This window comes from Phyllopteryx taeniolatus, chromosome 13, assembly GCF_024500385.1.
Source record: "Phyllopteryx taeniolatus isolate TA_2022b chromosome 13, UOR_Ptae_1.2, whole genome shotgun sequence".
In the NCBI taxonomy this organism is placed as follows: Eukaryota; Metazoa; Chordata; class Actinopteri; order Syngnathiformes; family Syngnathidae; genus Phyllopteryx; species Phyllopteryx taeniolatus.
Genome location: NC_084514.1, coordinates 15,054,069 through 15,080,379, shown reverse-complemented (window position 1 = coordinate 15,080,379; position 26,311 = coordinate 15,054,069). Strand labels below are relative to the sequence as shown.

Here is a 26,311-nt window from a genome sequence, read left to right as displayed (position 1 = left end):
GGGAAGTAAAAATAAAGAACTGAGATTATTTGGTTGCACAAGTTTGCACACCCTCTTATAACTGAATTAACCAATCACACTCAAACTCATGTTAAATTTTATGTTCGTGGTTCTGTTCTGGCAATTAGGGAATGGCCCCATACCAAGCAACTGAGTCCCAAGGGTGTGTGTGTCTGTGGAGAAATGCAAGGGAATTGACACTGTTTTGCATGTACAATAAATGTCAGAGGTGTCCTGGAATTGCTGTGCGACCACAATGGGGAAGGAGGACCCCAGCCCACACAGCCAAGAGGAGAGGGTGGGCACAGGGGCCAACCCAAGAACAGCCTGTCCAACAGGACACCACCCACACCAAGAAATCCAGGGTGGTCCACCAGCCCAACCGAAGCACCCCAAAGGAGGAGAACGCCGCCACATCTGCGATTTCTGTTGTTTATCATTTCATTCCCTGCGTAGGTTTGATTCTGTGATTAGATTTTTGTATGTTTTGGTGCGTGCACCTCTTTTAGCTGGCATATCCTTACTTTGCTTAGCATTTTCCTAAATCAGTGGCAGAATTGGAGAGCAAATTCACTGCATAGAAAAAGGAATGAACTATTCTATAAAATGGCAGTAGTAACTCATCTTTTATATATCGTAGCTGCAGGGTGGAATCCCCTCACCTCCAAAATGACAACATTTCAGGAAAAAAAAAAGACAGCTTGCTTGAGTTTCCAAACAACACTTTGTTGAAGTTGGTATTATACATTTATATTGCTGTCATATATCGTTGCATTCATAGGAACAACAGCCAGATCACATGAACAGCAGCTAGCACCCCAAAATTATGTTCAACCGCTAATCTAATATGCTGAAAAATCCCAAACTTATTAGAGTGTCCTCGATGAAAATGATAAAAGCACGGTGGGCGAGTGCCACATCTTTATAAGCCTCATGAACCCAAGCAATCATATATGTGGCTTAATGTTCCAAATGTGGGTGACGTGCCCGCCTTAATGTGCCGGCTGAGCAACTCTGTACTACAATTGACTAACATGCATGTGATGGTGTTGATTCACTAATAAGTTCCATAGACATGCTGTAGATTGTAATTGTTTGTGCTGGGACCACTAATAATAACAGGCTATATTAAGATATCAACTCTCCACAAATAAGAGCACAATTTGACTGTTGTAACGTTACTTGTGCTTAAATATCTTGACTATCTAACTATTGTTCTGCTGTGGTTCGCAGTCCTATTCCCCTTGTCCGTCCTGTCCCCCTGTCTGTCCCCTAAAGCCCTTTTTAGTCCGGCTGCATTTTCAATAAACATCCGAATAATTACAAAAGCAGAGGGAGTATTTCAAACTCCCCTCTTGCCCAGAAAAACTGGGCCTCCACTCTAGTGGAAACAGAGCCCATAGTGTGGAAAACAAGCAAATGCCCTCAGCTCATAGACAACAAATGCATTTTTGGATCACATGGACACATCGCCAAACAAAAACTACCAGCCCGCCAACAACTTCATGGAGCAAAAAAACAAACAAACAAACAAAACAAACCTAAGTGTTTTTCACAAGAAGCTAACACTGTGATCTCACTTAAAGCGAGCGCCCATAGAGTTTCCACTGCATTATCACTGGTGGATACAGCATTTTATTCAATGGCGTCTTTAGGCCTATTTTAGGGGAGCTCCTAAAATGTCTGACTGGTCCATCGTGGAGGTTGCGCCCCCAAGTAGCCTGCTGGACCTCCATTGTATTGTGTGAACTTGCAGCATTTTTCTCTTGCAGTTGTTTTTGGATTTGTGTGTTTTGTTGTGTTTGCAGCATTTTTCTTTTGCAATTGTTTTCTGTGTTTGCAGCATTTTTTCTTTTGCTGTTGTTTTTTTGTGATTGCAGCATTTTTATTTTGCTGTTGTTTTTTCTGTGATTGCAGCATTTTTTATCCGACAGCATTTCTCTTTTGCAATTGTTTTATGTGCCTGTGTCTTTTTCGTCTTGCGTCATTGCTAGTATGCTGCATATGGCCGATTGCAACGCATTTGCCCCCGTCAGCCACTGTAAAAAATAGACTAAAATAACTACAAATCTAACGGTGACTTTGAACTTTTACTCAGTATTTTATTGTTTTAAAATCTGTCCAAAGACGTTAACAAGCAATTTCTGAGTCTCTGCTCGTTAGTGAAATTTTGTGCTCGTGCGCTACAGTCACTAACATCCCATGCATCTCCTGGCGGCTCCACTTTAAAGTAACCCATATGCAGAAGTGTAAAAATAGCTTCTGGCTGAGGAATTTCCTCACTTGAGCAGTGAAAGTGACGACTCATACAATACAATATGGTATGACGTACCATGATAATCCATATACACATACGGTAAATCTGCGAGCAGAACTATTTTTCAAAACATGATCATCACCATGAGCCCAACTCAGTCCATCAGGAGACAAGCTAAGAAAAATGTTACATGGAGGTAGGCAACATGTAAATGTCATAAATGTGTCAGACAGATGCCTCTTGTCACACCCAGATGCAAATGTCATCTAGCATTTCACAAACAGCACTAAACTGATAGTACTATTCAAAAGCAACACAACCGGAACTGCTTCCCCCATACCCCTGATTTAGAGGGAAGTAACACAGTTTAGAAGGAACTGTACAGCTAGTCAATTGTCACTTACAACATTATATACAGTGGGTACGGAAAGTATTCAGACCCCCTTAAAATTTTCACTCTTTGTTACAGTTCAGCCATTTACTAAAATCATTTAAGTTCATTTTTTTCCTCATTAATGTAGACACAGCACCCCATAGTGACAGAAAAAACGGAATTGTTGAGATTTTGGCAAATGTATTAAAAAACAAAAACTGAAATATCACACAGCTCGGAGGCACGCAAAACTCTCTTTTTTTCCTCACTCTCTCTCTCATTTACTAATGAGGAAAAGCGGTGTGCACTGTAGAGCAGAAAGTAGTGCCTCAAATATAATGGCAACTGCTGAAAAGAGAAGAGGTGAAGCGGCGTTGCTAGCAGTCAGTTGTGGAGATTAAATAAAAAGTGTGGAGATGTTTGCGGGCATGACGAAAGAGTTGGCGCTGAAGTTGCCAGGTGCGTTATAGGTCTGATGTATGGGATCACTTTGCATTACGATCACGGCGTTAAAAAGTCACTGACAATATGGTTTTCCACCATGATAAAGTACAGTACAAATTGCCAGTTACAGAAGCTACGTGTGAATATAACTTTTCTACTACTGAATGTGTTTATTGAAGTGCCACCATTAAAATCTCATCTGTTGTGTCGGCTCTGTGATAAAGCTGTGATTTCAAAATTGAGACCACAGCATATGAAATCTAATGACAATTGTCAATTGTCCAGAGTCAGTGCTTCTGAATAAATAAACCCGACTGAGTGATTTAACTAAAGTAGAGGACACAGGAGGAATGCAGAATTTGTTCAGATTCCTGTATTTTTTGAAGGATGGCAACATTTTCATGTCATGTACTATTCCCTTAATTATGAATCTCTTATTCTCGCCCATTAGGTGCACATCTAATTATGACCAACAGAAAGCAGTTGGTCACACATATGGTGTGCTCTTAAGAGGCTGTCACCACAAAGTACACAGCATAGATTGCTCAGAAATAAAGTTGAGTTCAATTGAGTTTGAAATACAACTTTAAAGCAATTCAGTGCAATAAATTCTATCAATCATAATCTCAGTTGTTGTTCATTTAACTTTTATAAGGTGCGAATACTTTTTTTTTTTTAGTGGTACGATTTATGGGTGGGGGTTGTGAAAAAACACGTTTACTACTCCAATATACAGTGGAACCTCAATATGAAAAGACTAATAGGGGCGGGGGTCGTCTGATATAGCCGACTGTCCGTTGCATTTAAGCACTTTATTTTTTATTGTTTTGTAGTCTTTTTTTCGTGGCCTTAAGCGCCTAGTAAAGTACAAAAGTTACTATAAACAAACAAACAAAAAAACTTGAACATATTTGAAAGTTTCATATTTTATCCAGACTTACCACACCTGTGTGCTTGGTCATGGTGACATTGTTTACGTACAGTACTCATCGTAGGCGAGTCGTTTTCATGAGCCGCGGGGAGATAGCGTGCCTCCTAGTTCCAAATCTGTTCCCAAATATGAATGGCTTGGTATGACTTGTGTTTTGTACTCCTCAGCAATGCAGCCATGACACTCTCTCTCTGCTATCTGCAATAGACAATCGTTACATGGCCGCCACGTCAATGCCCCACATTCATCATGGCCACCACATAGGCACGGGTGGATCTATTATTATTATTATGAAGTATTATTATCTGTCACCTGGAAATACATCAGTCCCGTTCTCTGCCCGCATTGCACCACAGCGTTAGTTAACAACAGCAGCGAATTCTGAAACTAACAGACGTTGTCATTGACATTTTAGGTGACAAATGGAAAATATTTTTGAACAAATTGTTCAGTCCCGATGGTCCGTTTGATCCGATATCCGTTATATCGGGGGGGGGTCGGTTTTATCGAGGTTCCACTGTATGTTGCAACTGGAGCAAGATTGTATGACTTGACTTGCGACTTGTTTAATCCAAGTAATGACTTAACTCAACTTGCTTGAAATTTAGTGCCGACCCACCCGACTTTTTGACTTGCTTGATTTTTTTTCCCACAGTGACTTGGGACTTGCTTGAGACTTGAAGGTTATGACTTGAGACTTGCTTGAGCTGGTTTCACGGGCCAGTTACATAAAGTCCAACAGCATATACACAACTGGTAGACATACTAATTCAAGTATACAAGTAATTGCTTTTACCTCAATGTAGTGAAAAACTAGCACACAGCTTCAAGACAATTGGTGCAAAATGTACTTCCAAGTATTTTAAACAACTATTCTCCATATCAGTGGAACAATAAGGTGCTTTAAACTATTTTTACTGTAAATTCAATGCAATAAACTGCCGTGTGCCATTGACAGATGTTTCATGAGATTTGAGTTACTCACAGTGTGTGGTCTTTGCTGGTGACCCGTTATACTGAAAGGGACACTTAATACAATAATAAATTATTAACAGAAACAATGAACACGAATATAAACTATTCTAATGTCGGTGGGACGAAGTGAGTTTAGCCACCAATAAAATGTTTTAATGTAGATGTAATTACTATGGTCACTGATGCGGCATACTCGCCTGACTTTGGTGCGGGCAGCGTGTGTTCAGTTTCAACTGTGAGTGCGGATGGTTGTCCGTACCCGTACGTACCCTGTGACTGACTGGCGACCAGTTTAGGGTGTAATCTGCCTTTCGCCCGAAGTCAGCTGGGATAGGCTCTAGCGCCCCGTGGCCCTAACCAGGCGAAGCGGTGTTGAAACTGGATGGATGAATGGATGGATAATTACTACGTTTATGAAGTGGACAAATGAAAATAAGATATGTTTTGGACCTTATTGAGCGTCTACGTATATATTTTGAGAACGTCTATTTAAATGGCATGTGTATCTCTCCTCCGACCGGTATTTTGGCAACTAGTGCTTTGAATGTGTCTGACTTGACTCACGCAAGTGGTCAATGGCAGCATGTCCGCCACATCATGCATGGCTGCCAGTTTGTGGGGCTGAAAAATAAAGCTTCATTTGGTTGGGGGCACCGTTTTTGTCTCCATGTCAGTGGCTATTAAGGTTAGAATTGCTCAACTTCGACATGGAAAAGCACTTTTGTCCAGAGCATAATGCGTCATGTACATTCTTAGCTTTAATTTCGTTAACAGAGAAAAAGCAATGTTTACACTTCTAGTTAAAGAAGGCTGCTTTACCTCTGGATTCAACCAGGCTTGCCTTTACTATTGTTTCTTGTATCCTCAGTCCTCACAACTCACTATTTGTCGACTCATTGCATCCTTGCTGTCGGTTGTGTCAACAGCCGTTCAGTTCTATCTCTGACTGCGCTTCCACAGCTAATCAGCATCACTTATGGGGTAGTCTTGTGGCCCCTCCCAAAGAAGAACAGTAAAATAAGTACAAATAAAAACATTAAATTAAAAAATATGCCTCTCCGTTTAGAAATCTGGCTGGTCTATGAAAACAGCTTCTGTGATCTAATAATAAAAGTAGTGCGCTGCATATTTTTACAGTACAGTAAACACAATGGAACCCACTCTGTGATTAATGTCATTCATCTCTTTGCCCAGGACAGATATGAACAAGCTACAAAACTGAGTCATAGGGTTAATTAAGTCTTGGAGGGGTTTGATATTTTTAGATGTCTAATTAATGAACGAAACGCCAGACGAGAGGTGCAAGCTGTGGTGAAATTTGTTTAATTTGGATTGGCTGATAAACTCAATGGACTCTCAGGTGCCTCGCTGGTGAGCTAAAAAAACAGACAAGGCAGTGAAGACCCTCACACAAGATGCGAGAGAAGACACAATTCTCATGCTAGCATGCAACTGTAAACTCACCGCGATGATGTCAGCAGCACATGCAACTGATCTATTTATAATGGACATTTTTGATGAGTCTGTTACAAAATAGGTATTGGATGAAAATGCCTTTGTGGGAGTGTTGTGAAATATCACAAGTATTCATATTTAAAATGATAAAAATCACGTAGCCAAATGTACAGTCTTCTACTTTTGATTGATGCATTAATCAATCTGCTGAATAATAAGTTTGAGCAGCAGACAAGTCAGCTGGAAACCAGCTGTGGCTCAAAAGAGGGAACTTTGGACTAGTTGATGGAGAGATGCTAATGTGCTTCCTTAGCACTGTCAAGGTCCCCCTGAGCAAGGCACCAGACACCTACAAACTTTGCTTGACGCCATTACGTTTCCAAGTGTTTGTAATACATGTATAAAACGCGTACAAGCTAAACTACCATAATAAACAGAGTCAGTAAAAATTAGCTACGTGCCAATCAGTCTATACTTCTGCTACTGCTACCTTTCTCTCGTTTTTCCTTTAAAGACAAACATATGACAGCAGTAGGACAATACATGGAAGGAAGCGGAGGCATTTTTTAAACAAAGAAAACAGGTGGGGTAGCTATATACCAGCAAATCTGGTGGAAATGTGCAATTTTTTAAACATTCAAGTTATTTGAGCTGTGTCAGAGGTTTCAGGACTGGTGTCGGAGAAGATAGATTTCAAACCCAAAATATAAACTACAACTTTTCTCCTTCAATGTGGGCCAGATGATCAACCAGCAAATCTACAATGCGATCCTGTGGTGTTTGCTTTGTTCACTGCGCGAGAAGAGGCAAGAGAGAGAGAGAGAGAGAGAGAGAGAGAGAGAGAGAGAGAACACACCTGCTCACAATGCTCTGAACATCCAACAGAGAATAACAGCATCAATCGGGGGCAACAGGAGTTTGCATGTTCTCCCCGTGCCTGCGTGGGTTTTCTCCAGGCACTCCGGTTTCCTCCCACATCCCAAAAACATGCATGGTAGGTTCATTGACAACTCTAAATTGCCTGTAGGTGTGAATGTGAGTGTGAATGGTTGTTTGTTTGTATGTGCCGTGCGATTGGCTGGCAACCAGTTCAGGGTATACCCCGCCTCCTGCCCAATGATTGCTGGGATAGGCTACAGCACGCCCGCGACCTTAGTGAGGAGAAGCGGCTCAGAAAATGGATTTTCATGGCACATTTCTGTGCTGTTGTATTGATCGTTTCTATAATTTGACTTAATAACAGTGGGATTAAGAGGTGAAGTATGTCGAGTACATCCCCACCAAATTCACAGCCTGCCACTGATAGCACCCACTCAAAAAGGGCCTCTGCTGTTACTAGGTAGTACAACACTTGACTCTGACAAGGGGTTATAAAAACATTCACATTTAAAACAAATGAGCTGATGCCTGGTGGCACAGTGAGGGGATAGCACATGCGCCTTACAGTTCTGATGTGTGTGGAGTTTGCATCAGTGGTGTGCAAAGGGAGGTGGGGGCTTTGCGGTGGCCCTGGGCATCCACATGGAGGGGGCATCCACACAAGGTTTTGCGGGCATTAACAGGCACCCCCTATACCTTTTCCAGGGCAAGCGTTGATAAAATGTGCCCAAAAACTTTGATAGGATATTCATTCTTAATTAATTAATTCAATTAATTATTTTTTGGACTTTTGGCGTTTTCAACGAACCTCCCATGCATGTTTTGGAGATGTGGGAGGAAACCGGAGTACCCGGAGAAAACCCACGCAGGCACAGGGAGAACATGCAAACTCCACACAGGTGAGGCCGGATTTGAACCCAGGTCCTCAGAACTGTGAGGCAGATGTGCTAACCAGTCGTCCACCGTGCCACCACATTCAGTCTTTCATGAATATGAAATGTAGGAGGAAGCCAGAGTATCTGGAGAAAGTCCATGCAAGAAATATGCCAATGCGCTGCCCCGACTGTTCCCGTTTTGCGTTGAATTCATTCTTGGGGTGCACGCTGTTGTGGAATAATGGAACAGTATTTATAAAGCATATTTATCGAGCATATTGATAGAGCAATAAAGATTGTGAATGACCTGGCAATTCAGTATCCCTTGACTACCGAAAGGGTGAGCTGACATTCACTTGGAAAGCAACAGTTTTGTTAGAAATTGGCAACGATCTAATTAAAAGAAAAGCAAAGGACAGTGCTGAAGTTTGATGGAAGGTTACTGCTGTTTTCCAGAATGCTTCATTACTGATTACCGAGCTAATGCAATGTAATTTGTTCTTTGGTGGCAGTCCACACCTACTTGTTGATCTGATTCTGTCCCTTCTGTCTCCCTTCAGACTAAATCCTAACTAAGAAGTGGTTCACGACAGCTATCTTAGAATAATATGGGAAGAGATCTACTGTCAGTGTTAAGGTTATAAGTATATTCTTTCTCTCTCATAAGCATAACCTTTGGCAAGCCAACTTTGCAATTCATTTCTCTTTCAAATCCCTCTGAGACATCCTTCTGGCAAAAATGTCAAAGTCTATTCCCCTTTTGAATACAGTTTTGTACAGTATATGGAGAGAAAAAGTGACTTGCTATTCAGACAGCATTATGCAACATTGACTAAACTTTTGGGACACACCTCTCGATCATGTGAACAATCATGTAGTGGTTGGGTTAAAGCTATCTTCAAGACTTAAGACTTGGGACAAAAGTCATAGTTTGGGGGAAGGGCATTTTCCCTGTGCACAAAGCTTGGTGGGATGAGTTTGGTCTGGAAGAACAGAAACCTGACCTCACCCCTTCAAACACATTTGGGCAATTGAAGTACAAAAGAGTTTACATCGGCATGCCAACATCTTGTACAAAGTCAAAGAAGAGTACAACTGCAAACGGGAGCCAAGTCCTTGTCTTCGTTGTTTGGGGTCACTATACATAGCATACTTCTAAGGTGCACGTTTGAATTTACACAAGAAGAGAAGAGCCAAAAGGGGCAATGATGCATTATGAAGCTTGAAATTCCACCAGATGGATCAACTTGCAGTGCTTTCATTAGGCACATGTGAATAAATGGCAAGTGTGTGCGTGAGTGTGTGTGTGTGTGTGTGTGTGTGTGTTGGTAAAGGCTAACTGGGGCTAATTTGTGAAATGACTTAGCCACAGACAGAGAGCGATAGCGAACGTCTGGCCTGATTCTGCAACATTTGTCATTTCAGAGAAAGATCAGCCAATATGAATCTATCATTGTCTGACCCAATGACCATTTAATCAATCTAACATATAAACCCTCTGACACACGAATGTCCATGTATCTGCTTCATGCTCGCTCACACAAGTCATTCATATATTTCTGTCATTTGTCCAATACTTGAAAAAAACTTTTTTTTTTTAGTTTCCTCTGACGTCAAGCAAGGACACAAACAAGGTGAGTAAAACATCATCAAACCATCTGGCATGTTTTGAATATTGCACCTTCACACACACTCTCTCACACGGACAGACAATAAGGGCGCACGGTCCCTGGACACATATTCGGTTGTCCCAGTGCCGAAAAGTTGGGGCTGATTTCAGAAAAGACAAATCTCAATGTGACCCAATGCTGTTACATTAGAGGCCACACTGTTTCAATGTACAGTACATTACAAAAAGGTTTCTCACAACTGTGGTGTTTCAGCAATTCTGTAAACAACCAACGAATGGACCTCCAACAAGGATAAACAAAAAAGTGTCTGTTTGTTTGTTAAATAGCTGGATACCTGTTGGACCATTGAGGATGACAAACGGACAAACAGCGGCATTACAATTGTGAGTTGTGTGGGGTTCCGTTGGTGGTGGTGATGTAGCGGTGTATATGAATGCTTGTATTCTTTATCCAGATTCTCACCAAAATGAGGTAAGGCTCTTCTTTGGTCTGTGCCCCATGCCTCTACAAAGTTTTATAGACATTGATAGAAAAGGTTGGTATAATACACTTAACTGTATCTGTCCTACTATAACTACTAGTACTACTGCTTCACTATGTCAAGGAGACTGCTGTGAAAAAGATAATTAAAACACTGTGACTTAATAGTTTGTATAGTACTGTACCTTTCTATGCTTATGTAACACCATCAATTGCTAATAAATTCTTTAAAAAAATCAGACTGTGATTTTCTGGATCTTTTTTCTCATATTGTCTCTCATAGGTGAGGTATACCTATGATGAAAATTACATCTTTTTAAGCAGGAGAGCTTTCACAATTGCTGGCTGACGAAACACTTTTTGCCCCACTGTAGGTGAGGATAGATGTTTGTACTTTTACAACTATCATATGGGTGTCTCCAATGACGAGAAGTTCACACTGTCCCGAATAGAGCCTACATGGTGCATACAGTACTCAACTGGGACTTATCGATACTGGAGTTTTGCTCCATGGGTCACAAGGTGTGGTATTTTCAAACTCCAGCTATTTTCACTGTTGTACCAAATTAGTGTTTGATTGGAATAGTGCTTATTTCATAACATCATTTCAGACTCACCTTCATATCATTTTCTTCATGAATATCCTTGCACTTTTATACATAAAAGTAATTCTTTTAAACTATTTTTGTTGTTGTTTTTGTTTTTGCCAGGAATCCTTTGTGCTGTGTTGATATGCAGACAACAATATTTCCAACTTGGTGGAGAGCTGCGGCTCTACTGAGTGCCTTTCTAGTTTGCCATTGTTTATCAGGTGTTACCAATTGGCTAAAATGGTTTTAAGATTACAATTTATAGCACGCATTTGACAGGCTGCCAATGAGTTTTTAAGTGGACTAATGCCATGTGAGCTGGCAGAGACCTGAGATGAAGAAAAAAAACAACATGTTTTTAAAAACACCCTTTTCCTTCTGGACATGGAGCGCATTATTCTTCGAAGCACTGGTGAGGCACTCGATGTTTGTGGATCTGTGGATCTTGAGTAACAGCAGCAGTAATGAGGACCAAAGTGATTCTGTTCCCTGTGAACTCTCAATGCATTGTTTAGGAGGCTCACATACTTTACTTGATTGTCTCGCCAACTGCCTCTCATTTCTTCCATGCACTTCCATGCATCTTCGGGAACACATTGATTCTCCTGCAAGGGGGAAGATGTGTCACCTGCATGGATTGGATTGATAACGCCGCACTAAATATAGCCCTGCGGCAGGAAGCAGAAGAAGATGCTATTTTTAGATACTGTATGTTTATGGTGCTGCAAGTCAGACACTACCTAAACTGAGTGGACAAATAGGGGGAAAGGGTAAGAGTCACTGCAGACAACTGCACTCGACTTGATGCAAATACTGTATACCTACATCCAAAATAGTCCTCAAAACATTTTATGTCGGTACACGCTTAAAGTGAGTGTTGTTTTCCGCTCCACTTGCCAATCTGAGAGCTACAGTGCATTGGCTTTCTATTTACAGCACACAAATCCATACAACACACTCTTTAGGTCTCTCCCAATATGCTGACGTGCTCATTTTATTTGGGCAGCAGGCGGAACTGTCAGATATGATATTGCTGTAAATTAAATAGCATTAACTATTAGTAATCTGATATTGACTAAAACAATCATCACATGACTCTATGCCCGTAAACTATGAACAGGCAGAGAGCACAAAAACGGGATACAGTATTATGTAATTCACCTGTTGCATATCATATTTACAATCAAGAGGAAATTATTCTGGCTCACACTTCTTCAGTTTTATAGTGTGATTCTTCTATCAGCTTTGTATGTTCCTAATGTTGAAATTGCTTAAAAACACTAGCTTTTGATTGTGTAACTTCAAAAATTTGGAGGCAATCTGATTTCTCCTTATCTAATTCTACATACTGTATCGCTGGTGTCAGGCGGAATCCTCGTATCTCCCATATCATCACTTTTCAGGAAACAAAAAAACAAAACAAATCCAGCACATTTGTTGACCCATTAACATTGCATCACCAAAGACAGCAATCCATTTTCAACACTATATTGGTCAATAATTTGAAAAAAACACCTACCCAAGTGGGGACTGACCAATAGTAATGAGTTTGTGAAAAAATAGGTAACTAGATCAAAATTGAACAGGTTTTGGCCTGAGGCCAGCAATATGATAATCACACTATTTAAGCACTTTTTAACAGTAAAATTGTGACATGTAATAAAACAACATGGATGCACTGCATTCCATAGGATCATATTGTAGTATCCAAGCATGAAACCAACACTACACTAATTTAGATGCACTGTAACTAAAAAGTCATTAAAACAGACTAACATTCCCATTTTGGCCTTACTTTCAACAAGCAACGTATATTGTATAGTATTTATCAATATTTGTTCAGTTCAGTTTTAAGAACGCTATCTTTTTAAACAAAATAAAATTTCCTCAGTGGTAACAAATACACGTGAAACATGTTAAAATCTATGCCAGATAGGAAACCTTGAAAATAACTGTAGTAGCAGGGAGACTTAAATCAGCAATGTGTTGTGGCTCAAGCATTTGAGTATCGGTATCCAGACCATTCAAACTCACCTGAAGATAGTGACATGGCCTGAGGTTGGCCTTGAGGTCTGTTGGCGTCATTGGTTTCTCCAGATTGAGTGAAGACTTTCTGTAGGCCTCCTTGGCTTGGCTGACTGTTAACGTGGACCAGGAGCTCCTCTTCATGAACTTGCCTTCTGGTGCCATACCTATGCTCTCACAGGCTGAGCACTTGACATCATTGTTGCTTTTGGAAGTCTTTAGCGACAGGTCTCCCGCTAAGTGGCCGTGCACTGAGTCAGGGTAGCAGTGACTGATTTGGTCCACGTGGTGTCGTGACATGACGCTCGGCGGTCGGTGTGTGCTGTCACTGTCCAGGTTGTCGTCCGAACTCCACCAACCTCCCGAACGCTGCCTCCCGCTCCCATCACCTTTGCGATCTTTGCTCTTGCTGCGCTTGTTGTGTTTGTGGTGGCCTTGGTGGTGGTGATGATGGTGCGAATCACTTTTGGTACCGTTCATCTTAGAAGAACCTTCCAGAGAGTGTGATTTTGTGAATAGCTTCTGCACCGAGTGAACTAAGTGGCGTATCCTCCCGGGGCTTTCATTGCGCTGCTCTGTAGTTGTTGTGGTGGATGTGCGTTGGTACTGCAATGTGTGAAAGCCATCCCGGTGAAGCGGCATCTGCTTCTCAAATTGGTCGAGCAGATTTGCTGGGATTCGGTTCATTTTGCCGCTGCCGCCGTGCGAGGAAGAGCAACTGTCATCCCTGCCGCCAGAGCTGTTGCCTCCGCTGTCCCGTGAAGTGCTTCCGTAATGCATGCGTGGAAAAGTGCTACATGCGACAGAGTGGTCCGTAGCACCCACGGACACTGGTATCGCCATGCACTCCGAGTGGATGGAACTCCTCGGGGAGAAGCGATGGCAACCTTCAAGCGGACCGCTCTCAGTGGGGCTGAGGAGGTAGGAGGGGGGCCGTGAATCTCCATGGTGGAGATGATGCTCGAGGGAATGGCCAACATCCACAAAGCCACATGTATGGGCTGAGGTGGGAGAGGTGAGCTGGAGGTGGGAGGGACGGCCACCAGAGAGACCCTTCATGTTTTTGCGTGGAGGGGAGTAGCTTTCCTCATTGACGTACGGCGAAGTTGACCATGGATACTGCTGGTCTGAAAGTGAATGTGAGAAAAAGAATATTAGAGCTCAGAACTAAAACTGTGCAGTAAAGTGTTCAAAAAACAGAAATAAGGGACTTGTAAAGGACATTGAATCTATGAGGGAAACATGGAATAACTTCATAATAAACACACCACTTTTTCAAATGACATGGCGCACAAATAGGCATGCACCACACAGTACTCGTTCCAACTGATGTCCCACAAAAAACATTTTCCAAAACATCAATTGGAGATTTCCCCCCCCCCCTGCTCAGATGTGTACGGCCACACTGCTAAAAAGACAAAGGATGAAAAAGACAGGAATAAAAATAAAAAAGAGAACGGCAGGCGACAGGTTGGATGGAGCCTGCGTTGCCATTTATACAATGCAAAGTGAAATAATAGCCCATCAATGTGTGCTTCTGCTGTGATCCATCAAAGCCCAGAGGAGAGTGCGAGAGATGTAGAGACATCCTTGGGAGGGGGGTCACTGAATGTGGCCCACCTACTTTTGCTTCCGTTGGCTATGTAGTCTTAAAGGGGACATACGATAGAAAATTGACTTAAGATTTTACTTGAAATGCTCATATACAAAGAGTCAGGACTCTGGAGTATTACCCACCCATGAAGTGTGAAACAACCAGGTCATTTTTTGTTAGCAGCCTTCTGGAAAAGTATCCGTGAGTGACCCATTGTGAAATTTGCTGGATTGAGTTTTTGCTTCAATGTGACTTTCATTTTAATCTCAAATTTATCAGACAGTATATGGTGAAAGTAGAATATTTAGGAACCCGTGATTAAGGTTTGTATTTATTCATTTGCAATACTATAGTTGTGATGAACATGCTTTGAATACATAAGTTCCCTCAACTCTAAGAATTTTTCCTATTACTAAATATTTAATTGAAGTTTTGACATTCAGGGTTTCATTCTTCAAACTTCCTGTCAAACAACCATCATGAAAATGAGTCTAAAAATCTGCTTCTGATTTCTACATTCAATATTGTCCTTAGTCAATATTGTTTTGACTAAGGGTGGATGTTCATTTTTATCTTTCAAAGTGGATCAAATTTATCCCTCTCAAACTTATTTTTAATGAGGGCTAAGATCTCAACCCCTGCGGTGCAGCCGTGCTCTGCTGTTGCTGTCGTTTTCCATCTGTTGAGATGAAAACAAATTATCGTTGTTTACCAGGCTTACACGAGGAAATCCACTTGGCAGTCTGATGTAAAATTAATCTGGACTACTCTAAACATGCATGGGGGGGGGGGGGGGGGGTCAGATAAGACATTTTCCCTCAGGAGAAGCTGCTTTTGTACAGGCGGCATGAAAATGCTTATCAGTGATGTTCTACAGCGGCAAGGCAGGTGAACCTGCTAAACTTAAGTTCACTTGCTAGTAATTGTAGCAGAAGGATAATGCTGAATCATTGATGGAGACGATACTACATTCCTTTGCAACTTCCATCACTGTGTTAGTCCCTCTGACTGTTGACTCTTCCAGGTACACCAGAGAGCTGCACTAAATATATCATCCGCAGACAGAGTTTTGGCATTTCCAAGGATTATACCACAGATGACAGACTAATCTGTCCCAACTCTCTTTCTTTCTTTCTTCATTATCTTGTTCCCACTACAGAATTTTGCAGTTTCAAAGTTTAACTAAAGGAAGGAAAAAGAGTGGGTGCATTATTCAGAAAGTCATGCAAACTATTTTGAAGATACTACAATTCCCTTTATATGAGACGTAAAGCTGTTCTCTCTGTGACAATGGCTTTGCATACAGAGTGACAAGTATGTGACGTCTGTTGACAGGGAGGGGGGCCTGTTGTTTCTAGAGGAATACCAGCACCACTTACTCTGCTGCAAAGGGGCCAATTGCATCAATTGACTGCATGGACGGAGAGTGGGGGGCATTTAAACTGAAGTAAAACCAGAAGCGGTGCTGAACTTTGATTACAAGGATTGTTTTTTATTGATATTTATTTTACCACTATGGCGGCATGGTGACTGACTGTTTAGCACATCTGCCTCACAGTTCTGCCTCGCTTGTTTGGAGTTTGCATGTTCTCCCCGTACCTGCATGTGTTTTCTCCGGGTACTACGGTTTCCTCCCACATCCCAAAGACACTCATGGTAGGTTAATTGAAGACTCAAAATTGCCCGTAGGTGTGAATGTGAGTGCGAATGGTTGTTTGTTTCTATGTGCCCTGCGATTGGCTGGCGACCAGTTCAGGGTGTACCCCGCCTCTCGCCCGCAGTTATCTGGGGTAGGCTCCAGCACGCCCGCAACCCGTGTGAGGATAAGCGGTACGGAAAATGAATGAATGAATGAATTACACCACTAGGATGATAATACTAAACCTTTTATCACTAAGACTCACTATTCACAGAGAAATGGATATGAAATGAAATTTGTTGTTCCTTGGCCCATGAACCACACTAACTCAACGTTTCAAGGAATTCAGTCGAAAAGTACTCATGTAATCCTGAAAATCATAATAACAGTGAAAATCTAAACCTTGTTGCGGTGGTAAAGAAGACATTTCCACAAACAGTCACCTGTCACACGCAATGAAACAGGGAAATTTGATTTGATTGTCACATTGTCAAAGCCGTCTTGATTTGATAGTAATGAACAAATCCTTTAATGACCTGAGTGGTGGAGCAAGAAGGATAAAAATCAAAGGATGGGGCTCACTTTTAAGCTTTTGTTTGATGCTGCTGAACAGCCCGCATGCACAGACCAAGGAAAGGTCGTTTTGCCCCCTTAACACATAGCATTGAAATAGCATTATATGGGAACAGGCTATCACTGACAGCTCCCACTCCTCCACCAACTCAGAATCGAACTGGAGTTGAGGACAGAGTTTAAAGGCAATAAAGTGGACTGGTGCGAAATGAAACACACTTGTTAGTGGTTAGGTTCTAGTCTGGTGGTAACTATTTCACAGGCCAATGGGATGAGAGCATTTAAATAAGGAATAAAACAATAATTGAGACAGTAAGAAATCTTGTTTTACATTGGATAGAGTTTTTAATTTGCTTTCAATCTTTATGACAAAGACCTGACAGAAAGATTTTGAAAAAGAGCCAGCACTATCAGAAGGAATTGGATATATATCACATCAACTATGGACTAGTTTTATCAGGGAAACAGTATGTAGTCCACATCCAAAGATTTTCGTATTAACATCAATTACGGACAAAGATGCACAGGTTGAGGTTAAAAAACTGGTGTTTTATTTTAAAAAATGTCAGTGTTGTCATGTTCTGATAAAACTGCTGCTATGGGACTGTCCACACTAGAATTATTATTTTTTTGCAAGTTTGCACTTGCTTATTTCTTCTTCTTTCATATAATCTAAAGATGTAGATCTAGGCCTGTGGGTGCCTCTTGAATGGCCCAGTCATTGTATAAAGCATACTTGGTTGAAATTATACTACATGGTCGCTATCTGCTGACTTCTCACCTGTTGGTGTGAAGGTTGAGTGTGAATGGTTGTCTATGCCATGCTATTGACTGGCAACCAATTCAGAGTAGTCATCTTATCCTGTTCAGGTTAACAGGTGAGCTGGAGTCTATCTCAGCTGACTTTGGGCCGGGGGTTGGGCGGGTGGCCCTGGACTGGTCACCAGTCACTCATATGAAGACAAACAACCATGCACAACACTCCCAGTGATGCTTGCTGGCGATTGAGAGTCTTCAAGTAACCCAACAGATCCAAAAGACTCACCACCACTAATGCCAACACAAGTGACATTTGACATTGGTAAGAGGAAGAAGGCAGTGAAGACAGGGAACTAAACACAAACAGACTGACGAGACAATGAGGCACACCTGGACAAGACACAAAGGGCTGGAGAGACCCGATTAGTTGACACAAGGAGAGCAAGGCTGACGAGAACACGTGGAGACAATGGAGAGATGCGCAATATATTGAAACTATCCATCCATCCATTTTCTGAGCTGCTTCTCCTCACGAGGGTCGCGGGCGTGCTGGAGCCTATCCAGGCCGTCATCGGGCAGGAGGCGGGGTGCACCCTGAACTGGTTGCCAGCCAATCGCAGGGCACATCTAAACAAACAACCATTCGCACTCACATTCACACCTACGGGCAATTTAGAGTCTCCAATTCATGCATGTGTTTGGGATGTGGGAGGAAACCGGAGTGCTCGGAGAAAACCCACGCAGGCACGGGGAGAACATGCGAACTCCACACCGGCGGGGCTGGGAATTGAAGCCCGGTCCTCAGAACTGTGAGGCAGACGCTCTAACCAGTCGACCACGTGCCGCCATATTGAAACTACTGTATATTAATTTGTAAAAAGCCTAACGACAATAATTGAATCCGGGAATTCCCTAATGAGTTGACTAAATATCGTAAATAACAGTGAAATGTACGCTTCTCATCACTTTTACGCTCATTTTGCTCACACATGCTGGGGATGGCTGACTTTTATTATAGTAACCAATTGCTCATCCTGTGGAGTAAGATCAGGTGTTCAGAATCAGAATCAGAATCATCTTTATTTGCCAAGTATGTCCAAAACACACAAGGAATTTGTCTCCGGTAGTTGGAGCCGCTCTAGTACAATTGACAGAACACTTTGGAGACATAAAGACATTGACAAAAAACAATTGTGCAAAAAGATGCAGAGTCCTCTAGCACTTAGAGCAGTTCGAATGACTAATATTGCAATAGTCCGGTGCAATGACCATTGTGCAAAGGGCGCTGAGACTTCAAGGAGTGTGTGCGGTTTAAAGTGACGAGAAGTGCGATAATCTGGGACAATGTCGGTTGTGCAAATGTTACAGATACTCCTCAATCAGTGTGCAAATGGAGCAGATGCTACTCTGGGCCATGAGTGGCCAGTATATGCAAATAGTGCAGCATGGCCAGACAACTCCAGTGAGTGCACGAGTATCTTTTTTTTTGTTTCTCATCAACACTCTTGTGGAAACACTTCGAAAAAGTGTTGTATTCCTTGCCTCAACCTCTGACATGATAACCTCAATTTCGAACCTCCTCGCCCATCTCGTTTTGATGTATCAAACGGAGGGAAATAGGCGTGTGGTTTATGCAGAAAGCAGGCATAAGCCCATCAATTAGAAGGAATTCTGAGTCGCTAAGATACACACGGTGGTGAGAAGAAAATTGGCACGTGTGTCATGAATTCGAAGGTGAGTATACATCAAACTTGGGCGCAGAATAAGAACATTTCTATGTATATTTTAGTAAATGAAGCCCAATGACATAATGACGAAACTGGGAAGATATAAGAAAACAAACCAAAATGAAATCACAAAATAGGAAACTGAATTGAGCTTTACAAATATCATGTGAAACCAAAAACCACAAGATGAACAAAACATCGATCATGGAAGCAAGGTCCAAAATGAGATTCTAATCCAGAACTTTTTACAAGCTTTTTAACTTTTTTACTTTTGAACCCTAACCCTAACCCCATTCATCACTGTGCCATTCGTAGATGTCAACGGACAGTCAAAAAAATTGGAAATCGGAATTAGGCACTGACCTTTAGTACTCCTCCTTTTGAAGCTCGGTTTGGCAAGATTACATACTAGCTGTATTCTCGACGAGTCAAGAATATAGTCTTGTTTTGAAGTTGAACATCTCTATAGGCCTTCAGTACTCACTTTAGGTTAAACATCAAAACTGTGCCTTCACCATCTGCATCTCTTCCAGATGCTCCCAGTATATTCAGACTTTTTTTTTCTGAGCAAAGCAAATCAATAGAGAGGCTTTCTTATCTCTTATCAACCTCCTCAAAGGTTAAATGTTCTCTCCCCAGAATTCTGGCCTTTGTCTACGAAACCGTAGGATGGAGAGTTGTGTCTTCAACCCTGAGGGCGAATCAGCAATGGCCTGAGTCATTAGGTTTGAGAGGAAGCCAAGGAAAAGAGCTGCAATCTGTCAGCTCGGCAAGCCTTCTAATGGTCACCAAAGCGCTTTTTTTTTTTTATCAAAATAAGGCAGCGGCTTATGTCTTTGGCACATATCCTGCTTACTTGTCCATGGAAGTGACAGCACAGCGTGATTCATGTATACATTTCATCTGTGACGACTGTGGGCTAAAAATGAAGGCGTGGTGCTGCAGTGGCAACTTCAGTACAATAACTGAGAGCAAGTCACTGATGTGTATCTTCATAGAAACTCTGTCTCTGAGATCAAATAATAATAATAATACTAAAAAAAAGTCAATTTCATTACTAAGTGCTGACTCAACACACTTTAAACTACTTTTAGTTACATTTGGTAATGGAGTAAAAAACAGAGAAATGGTTATGTGAGCCTTCATCGCATACTGTAAGGTTGTGTGGGCCATGCACTAAGCAATGTGTTATTATTATTATTTTTTTGTTATCCTTTATTGATTTCTTTTCTAAAATTGTCTTGACTAAATTGAAATGGAATAATCAAATCATTACAATAGATGTTATGATTGTATTTTATTGACCAATTTTAATTATCATTATGTGTCCATAGTTATTATGATGATGATGATGATGATGATTATTAGTAGTAGTCTACTTGTGTGGACCAGAGACAGAGAAAGAGAAAGACAAAGGGGCTCAGCATCATTGATACCATTCACATGACCATGAAAATCTGATAACTGGGAGTAATCAGATATTTGTAAGAATTGGATCTGAGGTGTTGACAAGTGCTTAGCATGTCTGCCTCACAGTTCTGAGGTTTGGGGCTCGAATCTCAGAGTTGGCAAGACTAAATTGTCCAAAGGTGTGAATGTAAATGTGAATGATTTTTTTTGTCTATATGTGCCTTGCGAGTGACTGGCGACCAGTCGAAGGTGGACTCAAACCCTTGGCCAAAGTCTGCTGGGACAGTCTCAAGCTGACTCGTCATCCTAAAAAGGACAAGCACTATAGAAAATGGATGGATGGATGGATCTGATGTGTTTACTTGCTCTAATCTTTTGGAGCACGTACGCACATCCTGAGGTATAACTCAAACTTCTGGGTTCGTTTCAAAACATGTGGTCTTGTTAAACAGCAACTATTACTTTTAACCTTGAATAATAAAATACAACATGTCGACATATCTAAGTGTGGGGTTTAGAAAGCAATATCTGCATCAGAGCGAGATTAAAATAAGAACTTCAAAAAAACAAGATTTGCAAGATGGATTTGGACCACCGACTCCAACTAAAAATACATTGTAAAATGTTTACCTTAATGTTTCTGACTGTCTTTGTCGGTTTTGTCTTGCTTCACTTTGTATATCACATTCTTTCTGGATGAGATAGTTTGTATCTTCAAATAATAAGATTCATGTTATTCAATTTTATTGTTTGTGTATGTGAGCTTCAGAGAGGCCCGGTATATGTCACCACACTGGCCGGTATATGTCACTTGTACAAATGTATTTGTCTTGGTTTTTACTTGTTTTAGCACAAGCTATTTTTTTTAATTTGCAGACACATTTTGTTTCTAAAAACCTTGTAATGTAAAAGTTTTTATTTTTTTGGTTTTACATTATGCTATTTATTGTTTTTTTTAATGTAGTTTTTTTGGGATTGTGAAAGATCCCTGGAACATTTGACTTCTTACATCTTTTGGGAAATTTACTTCAAATTCCAAACATATTGATGATAAAAGAGACTTCTGGAATGAATTTGTGTTCGAATTTTAAGAGTCCACTGTGTAGTTTCGTTTTGATAATTATTATTATTTTTTTAGTTAACAAAAATATGACTATGAAGAGTACATTCTCACGAATATGAAACAATAACATCAAAGTTGGGCTATTTTAATTGTAATATTTTAACACAAATATGACTTTATACTACCTCATAAATATGGAACAGAAACATAACATATTTCAATAAAAAAAATATCATTCATTATTCACACTGCCGACGGAAGTGCATCCTCTGCAAGTTCCAGTGTAGCTTCAGGCGGGACCCGTTGGATTCATCGCGCTCTACGCGGTAATGCTCATTCACCTGGGAGGACTGTGCGGATGCAAGACATGAAGGAGGACACCCCGCCTCCACTTTAAACGTTACGAGCTCGCTTCCAGCTGCACATGCTTTTGCATGCAAGAACAAAGGGTTGGATTAAAGCATGGAGTGGCCATCAGAAATGAGGGGAAATTTTGTGCTATGAGATTCTGAACAACACTAGTTTGTGTGCATTTACAGTATGTGGATCGTCTCCATGGAGGATGTTGAATGACACTGATCTAAACGTTAAGGAAATTTACCGAGGCATCCAAAAAGCTGTCAACACTATTACGTCACCAACAGTACGATGATGGCGCTATAAGCAGGCTGTCCCGGCAAATGTTAAATGGCAGTTTCACTTCTATAACACCAAAGTTTTACCAACAGGGTCGTGAGCAACAACATTTAGTTGCAAAGAGATGTTTGTGACCTGATAAGCAGAAGCTGCTGACTGCTTGAATACTTATCACGAGCCTGTTAATGATGAAGCATGTTATCTGTGCTGTGCTCACCGCTCCTCATCACTTTCAGTCTCTGTGGCAATCAAAATGGGAACAAAGCGGGAGGTGTCAGAAAGGATTTTGATTTGTCAGGGTTGTTTTTGTCCTCCAGGAAAGAGAATACTTGAGGCCTTTGTGCTATTCAACATTTTGGTTAGTCTTTTATTTTATATATGAACAAATCATTTTAAAAAGTAAAACTTCCTTTACATTTTATTGCAGTGGGTGCGGAAAGTATTCTGTCCCCCTTACATTTTTCACTTTTGTTATGTTGCAGCCATTTGCTAAAATCATTTATCTTTTTTTTCCCTTATTAATGTACACACAGCACTCCATATTGACAGAAAAAAAAGTGAATTGCTGAATTTTTTTGCAGATTTATTAAACAAAAAAGGAAATATCACACAGCCTATATTCAGAGTCCAGCTGTGTTTGATATATTCAGAGTCCAGCTGTGTTTGATTATACTGATTGGACTTGATTAGGGAGGCCACACACGCGTCTATATATAAGACCTTACAGCTGACAGTGCACGTCAGAGGAAATGAGAAACATTAGGTCAAAGGAACTGCCTGAAGAGCTCAGAGACAGAATTGTGGCAAGGCACAGATCTGGTCAAGGTTACAATAAAATTTCTGCTGCACTTAAGGTTCCTAAAATGGAAGACGTTTGGGACGACCAGAACCCTTCCGAGAGCTGGCCGTCCGGCCAAACTGAGCAATCGGAGGAGAAGAGCCTTGGTGAGAGACGTAAAGAAGAACCCAAAGATCACTATGGCTGAGCTCCAGAGATGTAGTCGGGAGATGGAGAAAGTTCTAGAAAGTCAACCATCACTGCAGCCCTGTCGGGGCTTTATGGCAGAATAGCCCGACGGAAGCCTCTGTTCATTGGAAGACACATGAAAGCCCCCGTGGAGTTTGCTAAATAAACAGCTGAAGGACTCCAAGATGGTGAGAAATAAGATTCTCTGTCTGGTCTGATGAGACTTTTTGCCCTTAATTCTAACCGGTATGTGTGGAGAAAACCAGGCACTGCTCATCACCTGTCCAATACAGTGCCAACAGTGAAGCATGGTGGTGGCAGCATCATGCTGTGGGTGTGTTTTTCCACTGCAGGGACAGGGAGACTCGTTACAATCGAAGACAAGATGAATGCGGCCAAGTACAGGGATATCCTGGACGAAAACCTTCTCCAGAGTGTTCAGAACCTCAGACTGGGCCAAAGGTTCATCTTCAAAAAAGACAATGACCCTAAGCACATAGCTAAAATAAAGGAGTGGCTTCAGAACAACTCCGTGACTGTTTTTGAATGGCCCAGCCAGAGCCCTGACTTAAACCCAATTGAGCATCTCTGGAGAGACCTGAAAATGGCTGTCCACCAAAGTTCACCATCCAAGCTGACACAACCTGACAGAACTGGAGAGGATATGCAAGGAGTAATTGCAGATGATCCCCAAATCCAGGTGTGGAAAACTTGTTGCATCATTCCCAAAAAGACTCATGGCTGTATTAGCTCAAAAGGGTGCTTCTACTAAATACTGCGCAACGCGTCTGAATAGTTATGGATGTGTGATATTTCAGTTTTTCATTTTTAATAAATCTGCAAAAATTTCAACAATTCATTTTTTCCCCCTGTCAATATGGGGTGCTGTGTGTACATTAATGAGTAAAAAAATGAACTTAAATGACTTTAGCAAATGGCTGCAATATAACAAAGAGTGAAAAATATAAGGCGGTCTGAATACTTTCTGTACCCATTGTACATCTTCAGTTATAAAGATGGTGTGAAGTGCCGAATAACAACACAAAAAGAATGGAGATACAAACAACCACCCCCACCAGTACTAACTCTTGTTACTACTTTTCCAAACTATGCATAGTTTTAGTTCGATATTATATATTTTTTAAATTTGTATTTTTTGCACTGCTCAAACCTTCCACGTTGTCAGGATACATACTGATATGTACACCTTGCAGAAAAGCACATGTAGAGCGCCGAGGTGATGCAACAAATCGCATCAAATCACTTGAAAATGAGAGTGCAGATACTGCTGGTTCAGGATCTGATTTAAACAACAGCTGAGTGGGGTATATCCTGCCTCTCACCCGAAGGCTGGATTTTAACTGTCTAATTCTGAATTAGAGCCTCTATCCATCTATATAGTGTCTTCAATATTGTCTAATAATCTGTGCAATAACCGAATACCAAATCATAACATGGTCATTCTCCCAAATGTGAACAATCGTGTATTGTGTAAATAAGTGTCTTTTGGTAATTGTGTTGTTCTGTGATTGGCTGTTGACCAGTTCAGGGTGTACCCCGCCTCTCGCCCAATGTCATCTGAGATAGGCTGTAGTGTAATTCTAGCCTGGATCAGCTGGGATAGACACCAACCCAGGCCATGACCTTGAACAGGATAATGTGTATCAAAATGTATGCTCACGCAGAAGCAATGTTGCAAAACTGTCTTAGGTGCACAACAATCTCCAATTGAATCCCCTCAAAGCTCAAAATTACATTTGCAACAGCCATACAAAGTTCAACAGAGTTCAACAAGGCCCTTGTACATTTCTCATGCCAAGTGAGGTACTCCGGTATATTGCACATGGCAGCATGTGAATGCTGGAATCTGAAATCCAGTGCAGCTGTCGTCTCGTCACAAATTGTGCCGAATGAGAAACAGGAAAACCCCAGATGAGTGTGAGAGATGACTGGATCACATCTTATGAAACACCCACTATTGCATATTTCAGGCAAAATTGTTTGTAACCTCAGAACAATTTCTGGTAACCGTGGCAACACGCCAGGAAGTTGCCTATGCAGTCATTAAGGATTAGAAAAATAAAAAAAAAAATTCAAGAAAAATACAGTTATTTGAATCAATATAAAACAAGCACATGCCCAATACAGTTGATTGGTCTCATAGACAAAATCATTACAGGTCTTCAAACACTGTTTGAATTCACACACTCTCTATCCAGAGGAAAATAAATGAGGTCTTTTCCCCTCTAGTGCCAATTTCTTTCTTTGGCAGCCTCTTTTGACACTGCGGACGGATAGAGAATTCAGAGGGCAACCTTCAGATCCTTGTCTTCTACACACAATTTTTCCATTGTCGACAAATTATTAATTACAAATCAATCAGAGCATGAAAGCATTTGTAGCAATGTTATTTAGCAAATTATCCGTAAATCAGGAATAGTCAGTGCACACTGGACATCGGAGGCTAGAAATTAGTGCTAATACACTTGCCTTGCAAATTCTTTTAGGACATCAATGATCTACAACATACGCTGGACCTTTATGGTTCAGAAAAACACCCATTTGTGTGCATGGAGACACACCTACAAAGACCGCTCTTTAACGCATTCTGATTGGGAGTGAGGACATTGCCTCATGTCGGTCCAAGGAGTGGAGGTGAAGCCTGACATGTCTGACGGTAAAATGCAACTAGACTGTGCAATTTCTGAAGAAATTGCATTTCAATGCTGAAATGCTGAATGAAATAATATGGAATGGTATTGAATGCTATGGAATGAAGTGAAATGAGCTGAACAGTTAGATGTTAGAATGGGTTGAATCAGTTAAGAAATGTTGAATGAGCAGGGAATAATGTAGAATAGATCATAAAGTAGGAAAAATGTGGGTATTTTATTGTGGTAATATGAGAAATGTGGGTGGAAATGGGCAAGTTCTGTAATTAGGGAAATTGGGGAATGACAAAATTAGTTTGTAGTTTGAATTGGTAAAAAAATGTTGAAGCAGGAGGCAATAATGTAGAATTTGTGTT

At 41.1% G+C, this 26,311-nt stretch overlaps 1 protein-coding gene across 7 annotated transcripts in view; it reads right to left on the bottom strand.

Moving 5' to 3' along the window:
• Nucleotides 1–26,311, bottom strand: part of dlgap2a (discs, large (Drosophila) homolog-associated protein 2a) — a 129,315-nt gene that overhangs the window by 50,960 nt on the left and 52,044 nt on the right. For all 7 annotated transcript variants that reach the window (XR_009791566.1, XR_009791567.1, XR_009791568.1 and 4 more), the window contains exon 2: nucleotides 12,925–14,042. Coding sequence is in view for 3 of the 7 variants with exons in the window: in XM_061795677.1 (XP_061651661.1) it covers nucleotides 12,925–13,974 (1,050 nt within the window). In the remaining 4 variants the exon portion in view is untranslated. The remainder of the gene's footprint in view (nucleotides 1–12,924; nucleotides 14,043–26,311) is intronic.